Source organism: Diplotaxodon limnothrissa, linkage group LG6 (assembly GCF_057381915.1).
Source record: "Diplotaxodon limnothrissa isolate DT_005_m linkage group LG6, D_limnothrissa_male_GT1.1, whole genome shotgun sequence".
Lineage (NCBI taxonomy): Eukaryota > Metazoa > Chordata > Actinopteri > Cichliformes > Cichlidae > Diplotaxodon > Diplotaxodon limnothrissa.
Genome location: NC_140601.1, coordinates 28,314,346 through 28,323,461, shown reverse-complemented (window position 1 = coordinate 28,323,461; position 9,116 = coordinate 28,314,346). Strand labels below are relative to the sequence as shown.

The 9,116-nt window shown below is 39.5% G+C and overlaps 1 protein-coding gene across 1 annotated transcript; it reads left to right on the top strand.

Annotated features, from left to right (window-relative positions):
- The first annotated feature begins 3,043 nt into the window (after positions 1 to 3,043).
- LOC146630762 (ubiquitin carboxyl-terminal hydrolase 12-like) lies at positions 3,044 to 7,860 on the top strand. The gene is made up of 18 exons (XM_085356615.1): positions 3,044 to 3,070; positions 3,269 to 3,324; positions 3,623 to 3,692; positions 3,802 to 3,885; positions 4,373 to 4,428; positions 4,748 to 4,838; positions 4,924 to 4,986; positions 5,096 to 5,196; positions 5,320 to 5,376; positions 5,477 to 5,608; positions 5,701 to 5,824; positions 5,911 to 6,062; positions 6,168 to 6,267; positions 6,408 to 6,484; positions 6,666 to 6,774; positions 7,384 to 7,441; positions 7,611 to 7,768; positions 7,855 to 7,860. The coding sequence occupies exons 1-18, from the start codon at positions 3,044 to 3,046 to the stop codon at positions 7,858 to 7,860; spliced, it is 1,521 nt and encodes a 506-aa protein (XP_085212741.1).
- Positions 7,861 to 9,116: the final 1,256 nt, after the last annotated feature.

The window sequence follows — 9,116 nt, the reverse complement described above, 5'->3', positions numbered from 1 at the left end:
CTCACTTTTAACCACAAGAGAGCAGCACTTGACAGTTTTTCTATTGTAAAACTCTTCCAGTAGGATCAGCAGGACCGGCACCACAAATACAGGAAGCCTGGATCAGCTCTGTGGTTAAAAGGTTGCAATCTCTGATCCTATGGGTCTTACCCAGAAGGAAATGCACAATTCAGATGGAGCTGATGTGGGTGGGGGGACTCGCCCAGCTCTAAATACGTTGAAGTCGGCACGTCCTCCCTGCTTCCCCTGATGAGATAAGCAAAACCTGAGTAGCCTTGCAGGTCAAATCCTACCAGTCCCACCTGTTATGACAGCTCCCCTCTAGATTGGTGCACTTCTTAATAACATGGTCAATTTTACGGGCCTGGACAGTATTTAAAGGGCTGGAGTAACCTGTAAAAGCTATTTGCACTAATAAGGATAAATACTCGGATTTTTACCTGCACTGCTTAACAAAAGTTTAAAAAGTGAATATCCACCATTTGGACCTATTACAGGATATTTTATTAAAGCAGTTTGGCAGGAAAAAAAGCTAAATGAAATAAAACTAAATAATAATCAGTTAAATCACTTGAACTATGCTTATCCAATCAACCTACTCTGAGCTAATGCTGATTTTGTTTTGATCGTTTGAAGGAGAAAGGCACATCCAGGCCTAGAGATGCACTTATTTCTGTGTTCTGTGTTGACTGGGAATTCAAATGTTCTTGATTCTATAATCCAACATGACAAAAAATGAGTAGAGAAAAAGCCAAAAAAACCATACAAAACCAATTTGCAGGTTCACTGGTTGGGTTGCAATTGATCCCTCTGGCATCTCTGCTGGAATTTACGACTGTGGACACCTTAGGTCAAATCTGCAGTACTGCAGGGTCACATTCAAACCTGTTTCATTTGCCCAAATCTGCCTGCAATGCTGTAGCAATTAGCACTGACATGGCATCTCAGATTTGAACAAGTCTAGGGGCAGCTCTGTTTAGAAAAAAAGAAAAACAACACTGCGGGGGGGGTTTCCATTCAGTCGAGGTTTAGTAGCCACCGAGGGCATTGACTGATTGCAGGGGCGAGTGTAGCCGAGTGGTAAATTAATAATATTTTCCATTTCAGTTAACCAAATATCCATTTAAGGTTCAAAAAGGGGTCTTAAAATGTTTTTCTTTGTTTCCATGTATGGTAAGACAAGAATGTTGTTGGGTAATTTAATGTTATTGCTTGTGCTATTTCTTGGGTTATCTGCATGTTGTGTGCACTTGAAGCTGTTAATGTTATAGGTTTGTGTAGTTGCATATTGTGGTCACTGGGGGGGGGGGGGGGGGGGGGGGGGGGCAGTGCTTAAGGGTTAACTGCAGTTTTCCAAAAAAACTTAACAAGAAATGCATCTTGGGACTTCCTGTTTACCTTTCTTTTTGTTGTGGATGTGGAACGGGAATGTTGTGAAGGAGTTAAATTGTTGGTAGGGAATTGTTAAATATGCACATAACTCATTGAAACATATTGTTATAATTGTAGTGCAGTGGCAAAACGTCAGTATTTTAACAAGATGATGTATTTCTTAAATGTATGATGCAAAGGACCTGTATGTGCAGTGTGGAGCGGCCATTTTCTCCATGCAAGGGATAAGCTGCGAGATCGTCTGTGTGCTGCAGTATTGCAAGTGAGCTGAGATTTCTGTGGAATGTAAGTATTTATAAAAATGTATGTAACACTTCCACATTTTTTAAAGGAGCCTTGTGTGATTTAGTTCTTTGTATTTTGTTCTGCACAGACAGGGGCCACTGCCGTATTTTTGTTTTTTGTATTTCATTTCATTTATTTTATTCCTCGTATTGTATTGGCGCATCTTTGTTTAATCGGTTATTCTGTTACTTTGCCACGTTACCTCTCGTGCTGTCGATGTTCAGTACAAGTCCATATGGCCGCTGTTTGACAAAAGTAAAGGTCAAAGGACATTTTTTTACACTGATACTGTAAACTGTTGTTTGTGTGTCAGGTTTCCATACATCGGAAACAGCTGCTGCATCTGTAATTCTGTCCATCTTGAGGAGAGTCCACACTCTACATCAGATCCTTGGCTCACCTATAATGATGCACAGGTGCTGCACACAACTGTATATTGTAGTGATGCAGTATACTGTGTATATTTATACTGGCAGTATGGAAAATGATTATTTGGAAATGCTTAAAATGGAAATGATCATTTACTGTGAGGTGAGGTGTGGTTGGGGTGTGGACAGTGGTTGTGCTTTTGTAACGTTGAGGTATGGACAGCTACACTGTGAGAGCAGCTAAGAAGGTCATTGGAGCCCCTCTCCCCTCCTTATAACACCCGCTTGCTGGAGGACCCCACACAGCCTTCAAACACACTCTTCACCCTGCTGCCTTCTGGAAAGAGGTCCCACAACATCCGGGCCCTCGCTACCAAACTACGGAAAAGTTTCTTCCCACAAGCCGTCAGACCCCTGAACACTCAGTGACTGCACTGGCACACGCACACCTTCACACATGTCACTACCAAGCACTTATCTGCAGTATCTCACACTCATATACATACATACAGACACCAAGTTACTTTTGCACAATACTCAGCATTTTGCACATTTCCATTGTCTTGTGTCTGTTTCGTCCTGTTCTGTCTAGTTTTGCACTGTTTTGTCTTGTTTATTTTTGCAATTTATGCACACTGCACTTTATGTAGTCCTGGGTTTGTCCGTATATGTCATATATAGCACCAGGGTCTCGGAGGAACGCTGTCTCGTTTCACTCTGTACAGCACCTCTGCACGTGGTTAAAATGACAATAAAAGCCACTTGACTTGACCTGTTTTGTGTAGCAGTTGCTTGGAGACGAGCACCATACAGTTCAAATGAGCATACATTCCAAAATATGCAAATTTGCCCCATACATCATAATGATGATGTTTGCTGTTCAGGGTATGAACGTTCTATGCTGAAAGTTTATAAATATACAACCTTTGACTGCTTGTTTTCAGTTGAACTTTTGCAAAGCTGAGGAGATTTTGGCTGCGATCACATCAAGTCCAAAGATGTTTAAACTTCTTTTTCACAGAAAGGTAAGTTTGAAGAGACTCGCAGCACATTTCTATGAATATTTTCTTATGGTAAACAAGCATTTTTGAAACTTTTAAGGAAGCTTCTTGGATGATTTCTGTAAAAACTGAATTTTGAATCCAAATGAAGGATTTTGTATTTTCATACCATATACTTTGTTTTATGCCATTACTGATGTTGGTTTTCTTGTTTCTAAACAGAAATCACACAAACAAAACGTGGCAGAGAAGGAAATTCCTTCTACGTCTCATCAGAGGTAAAGAAATGCACCAGTCTTTAATGCTGCTGGAGATATTTATAGCAGTGGTTGAGTTGGAGCTCTTTTATTTCCCTTTTATTGGTGTTTTGTATTTACATCTTTTTTACTACTTCTAGTCTTGTCTATAATTTATATTGATTCAGAGATTAGCGTTTGAAAATGTAGAGTGTAAATGTACAAAATACATGATTTTGTTCCATTACAGTTATTAATTTTTATCTGCAATCTCCAGCATGTACTCCTTGTTAAAAATTTGCACTTTGAAAAATAACATTTACACTTTTGTCCTCATCAGCATCCCGGATGCTCCTGTTACTGAAAATGGTCAAAAGAAGAGAAAATGGAGACACCTCTGCTGTTCCTCGGTTTGCTTTTACACAAAACATATGAAATGCACATTCTCTTTAAATTGCACTTGTTAATTTAAAGTGACTTTACTTTTTTAATAAATGTATGTTTGTTCGTCCTCTGCAGCAAACTGACAGCGATGCAGAGGCAGAGAGCAACACTGTGAAGACACAAAAAAAGTGTCGCTGGTTTCTTTTTAAATTCTGGAAGGTATGTTTTATGGAAAGAGTCACTGTCATCAAGCATTTACTCATCACAGTTAAATGAGAAGAATTAAGAGCAATTTAGCACACAGCCATGTCCTCAAATTAAGTTCAAAGATGTTTAAACGTTTTTTTTTCACAGAAAGGTAAGTTCGAAGAGACTTGCAGGATGTTTCTCTAAATATTTTTATGGTGAATAAGCATTTTTGAAGCTTCATGGATGATTTCTGTAAAAACTGAATTTTGATCAGAACCAAATGAAGGATTTTGTATTTCATAGGACAAACTTTAAAACTCAATTTAAGGCATGAATAAATTGTTTTTATTTTATTTAAAGATATTCCTATATCTGCTTCATGAGCTGACAGCTCACTAAAGTGATAAATAATATGAAATAATACCAAATTCTCTAACTGGACACTTTTCATGGAGAGACCCACTTGGTATGTTTGTTTTATGCCATTACTGATGTTGCTTTTCTTGTTTCTAAACAGAAATTACACAAACAAAACGTGGCAGAGAAGGAAATTCCTTCTACGTCTCATCAGAGGTAAAGAAATGCGCCAGTCTTTAATGCTGCTGGAGATATTTATAGCAGTGGTTTGGTTGGAGCTCTTTTATTTCCCTTTCATTGGCATTTTTCTTCCACCTTGTGTATTTACATCTTTTTTACTCCTTCTAGTCTTGTCTATTATTTATATGGATGCAGAGATTAGCGTTTGAAAATGTAGAGTGTAAATGTATAAAATACATGATTTTGTTCATGTTGGTATTCCATTACAGTTATTCACTTTTATTAGCAATCTGTATTAGCAAAATGTACTCCTTCTTATAAATTTCCACAACATTTACACTTTTGTCCTCATCAGCATCCCGGATGCTTCTGTTGCTGCCACACCAGCTAACCCTGAAAATGGCCAAAAGAAGAGAAAATGGAGACACATCTTCTGCTGTTCCTCGGTTTGCTTTTACACAAAACATATGAAATACACATTCTCTTTAAAATGTACTTTTTAATAAACTTATGTTTGTTCGTCCTCTGCAGCAAACTGACAGCGATGCAGAGGCAGAGAGCAACACTGTGAAGACTCTTTTTAAATCCGGGAAGGTATGTTTTATGGAAAGAGTCACTGTCATCAAGCATTTACTCATCACAGTTAAATGAGAGCAATTAAGAGCAATGAGGCACACAGCTATGTCCTATATATTTATATCAGGTAAGAAGCACCACGGAAACGATCCCAGCAGACCTGAGTTGGGACACTTGGATTATGGAGCTTCTGGACCAAGAGAGTGGATGGGAGCATGTGTTTAACAGGTAAGAGAAAGACGTCCTCCAAAATGTTTCAACTTCAAAGCTCATGCATCCATGCACATACACTGCTCAGCATCCTGACATCTTTCCTAATTTTGTGTTTGTGTTTTTACCTTTTTGGAGCAGTGTAGCATGCGGTGGAGAAATAATAGAAAGTCAAACTGGGACTATAGACTGCTTCGGGTGAGTACACGTGGTGCACAAAGACCAAAGCTCACTTTGTCAAAGTGGAGAAAATGAATTCTTTTACACTGATACTGTAAACGTTGTGCGTGTGTGTCAGGTTTCCAAACATCGGAAACACCTGCTACATGAACTCCTGCCTGCAGAGCCTCCTCAACATTGAGGAGTTCATAAGAGACATCAGGCGTCAGGAGGTTTTGTGGAGCACAGATCCAGAAGCTCAGCTCTTAAGGTGCGCTACGTCAACCTTCTACTTTCTTCAAAAACCTGAAGAACAAAGAGATCTAACAGCAGAAATGTCTGTTTACCCTTTCCTTTCTACAGAAGGCTCATTGATGTCAGGGACTGTCATGAGTCAACAGATTATGGCCTTAAAGATCACCACCTAAGAGCTTTTAAGAAGGCATTCAGCAGTCAAGCTCCTGAATACACCGGCAGTGCACAGAAAGTGCGTCAGCTATTTGGACATTTTGTTTTTTTGCTTTACCTTCTGATTTTGATGTACTGTTTTAAATCTCTCTGCTTTTCTTTCAGGACGCTCATGAATTCCTAACATTGTTCCTCAATGAGGTCAAAAGGCTCGCACCTCACCTGGAGAGGAACGCAGCTCTCCTGGGCCAAAGTTATACCTGCCCAGTAGAAGAGCATCACATTTTTAAAATGGAAAACATGAGGACATGCAAGAGGTAAGCCTGTCTTTCAGAAACGCAGAGCTGGTTGCAATATTTTCATATACCTCTTTTCCACCTACCTGATCTTTACTTTAACTACGTTACTCCTGAAATGTGTAGCTGTGGTCACCAATCATCACAGCACGAGGACTTCACCAGCTTGTCTCTTGACCTTGTTCCAGAGGGGTCTATTATAAACATGTTAGAGACATACTTGAAGGTAAGATCACAAATTCCAATAGAGTTGTAGTGTCAGCGATCTTAACACACCTTTTTTGTTAGTGTTTGTGCGTATGTGTGTGTGCATATGTTGAGATTTCTTTCTACCATAAAGCCTGTTTTCTCTGTGCTGTTGTTCAGGAACAAGAAATAGAATTTCGCTGTGATTGTGGAGGGACGGCCTCAGAACTGAAGTCGTCTTTTGATACACTGCCAAGGTGAGTAAGGTCACATCAGAATTGATCGACTGACCAGGTTTCCAAACTGTGGCGCATCAAATATCAGAGTTTTTCGAGACAATACTTGAGCAGTCGTTTTCTCCCATCTTCTGTTTGTGTTTGACACTCATTCTTCTTATTTTCTACCTTGTTTGTGTTTTTTTTTTTTCTTTTCTGCCAGAGTCCTGATCTTGCATCTGAAGAGGTTTGGCTTTACACAAACCTACAACATTAAGAAGGTGGATGACCCCGTCAGGCTGCAGAGGGACTTGGTGGTGCCATCCAATCAGGTAAAAACAGACTGCAGAACGTCTCAGGCTACGTCCACACTAGCCCTGATAGATTTGAAAACTCCGTGTCCACACTAGTGTTTTCAGTCATTTTCAAATAGTTGTGCGTCTGCATTGAAACGGCCGAAAACGCTTACGTTCCAGTCCTGCGCATGCGCAAAAGTGAGTGAGGATTACAGAATTTGAAGAAAAGCTATCCGGAGCATGTACAAACTGATATTAATCTTTTTTAGGGCTGTCAAAGTTGAGAGCAATCAAAACAACCGCTGTATAATGCACTCGGCTATCTTTGTTTAATTGCTCACATGACTGCATCACATGACTAAAATGCGTCATCGTTTTAGAAAGTCTGCGTTTTCGAGTGTCCACACTGCGACGGGACAACTCCGTTTTGAAATGTGTGCGTTTTCGAGAGCGTTTTCAAGATGCTGTGTTTTTCCTTGAGGAAAACGCCATCTCAGTGTGGACGGGAGGTCAAAGCGGAGAGAAAACGATGTGTTTTCAAACGAAAACGCATTAGTGTGGACGTAGCCTCAGCAAATCAGCTTAATTATGGCTCTGATGTGAGACTTTGTGAAACTAACACTCTTTGGATTTGTTCCTTCTCAGGGTGGTGGCTGTTATAGTCTTGTCAGCATCATCAATCATTATGGAGGCACAGAGTCAGGTAAAACAACAGACTTGTTACAAACAGAAAATGAAAACTTTCTACTTTTCAGTGAAGGACTCACACACAAAAGCTTTTGATGTTCTAAGACGCACTAAGTCAAAATCACTGTTTGCTTGAATCAGCTGACTTCCAGAAGTTGGATTCATTTGTCTTAATGTGATTTCAGGACACTACATCTGTAGTTCTGTCCATCCTGAGGAGAGTCAGCACTCTACATCAGATCGCTGGCTCACCTATAATGACGCACAGGTGCTCCACACAACCGGATCGGCAGCTTGTGAGGAACAGCAGCACTCGGCCTACATGCTGTTTTACAAGAGAAACGTAAGAAGACACAGCATCTCATCCTGAAGTGAGAGAATTTTTAAATGTCCTGTTACCTTGTTAACCAGTTTTGTCTTCATTCTCAGTTCTGAAACAGGAAATGGAAGGAAGGTCATCATCATGCTGAGAAGAAACAACACTCGTCCCAGCCCACCATCGCACACTGGAGGACAAGTACTGGTAAGTATTGCCCTCAGGAGGGAGGGTCCTCCCAGAGAGCCTGGTCCTCCCAAGATTTCTTCCTCCAGGAGGGAGTTTTTTCTTGCCACTGTCGCCCCACATTCACTGGTCTCATCAGCAGGGACATTTTTAACATCCTAAGACCTGAACTCTTTCATGGCATGCATTTTTAATTTCTCTGTGCCATTTGGGTTGATTGGGACCTGATGAATGTGAAAACAAAGACATCAGATTCGGACTATCTTTTTTTTGTTTCTCAAAAAAATGAGATCCACATATGAGGACATTCATTTTAAAGTTCGATTGAACAGGGGCAGTGTAATGTCCTCCCTCATAAGTGGATATCAGGTTTTTGAAGAGCAAAATTTTGTATTTTGGTCTCATAAATGTTATGTCCACATATGTGGACACCAGGTCCTAGGAGGTTAAAACAAAATCTACTAGTAGTGCAGCACTACTAGAGATCGTCCTTTTCTAGACCAGTGTTTGGCTTGCTCTCTGGAACAACAAATTAGTGCTGTCAGCGTTAACGTCATTTTAACTAATGACGTTTACGCTGACAGCACTAATTTGTTGTTATTATTATTAATATTATTATTAATTTATTTGTAAAATAAATTAAATTTAAAAAAACAAAGAAACAATTTGATTCTTTATGTTATTTTGTTTTATTAAAATCAAAATAACAACAAAACAAAAATAACTAATAAAAAAAATATTAAAAGTATTCAGCAGTGTTTTGTGAAATTTGTAATGAGCCTTAGTTAAGTTGATGTCACAGAAGTTTCTGAATCATTTAGATTGTTCAACAAACTGATTCACTCAGGTAAAGATGGTAAGCTGGAGCAATGGTACGCTTGGAGTTCAGTTTAAGTTTTCAGACAAACATTCACTCGATCAGTTGCAGCTTCTGCTTTTAAATAAATGATTTAGCTGTAAATGTTTAGCTGCAGGTAGCAAAGTCCAAAAGTGACAACATTTCCACTGCAGTCTCTCCAGAAATGGCTTATAAACTTTTGACCAAATTAGACATTTATCCTTGGATCATTGACAACCCTGTAGGGTGAAAATCTTTAATTGTACCTTTTATAACATTTTAACAAGTTACTGTCTCCTGCTGCATGTTTCCTGTTTTGGCTGAACTTCATCAGCAAAGCCCTCAAAGCAG

Bases quoted from the DNA above. Each gene is read 5' to 3' on its own strand.
- LOC146630762 (XM_085356615.1), top strand. From the start codon at position 3,044: ATGTTTAAACTTCTTTTTCACAGAAAG. The intron at 3,693-3,801 runs GTTTGCTTTTAC...CGTCCTCTGCAG, and splicing joins GACACCTCTGCTGTTCCTCG to CAAACTGACAGCGATGCAGA. The intron at 4,839-4,923 runs GTTTGCTTTTAC...CGTCCTCTGCAG, and splicing joins ACATCTTCTGCTGTTCCTCG to CAAACTGACAGCGATGCAGA.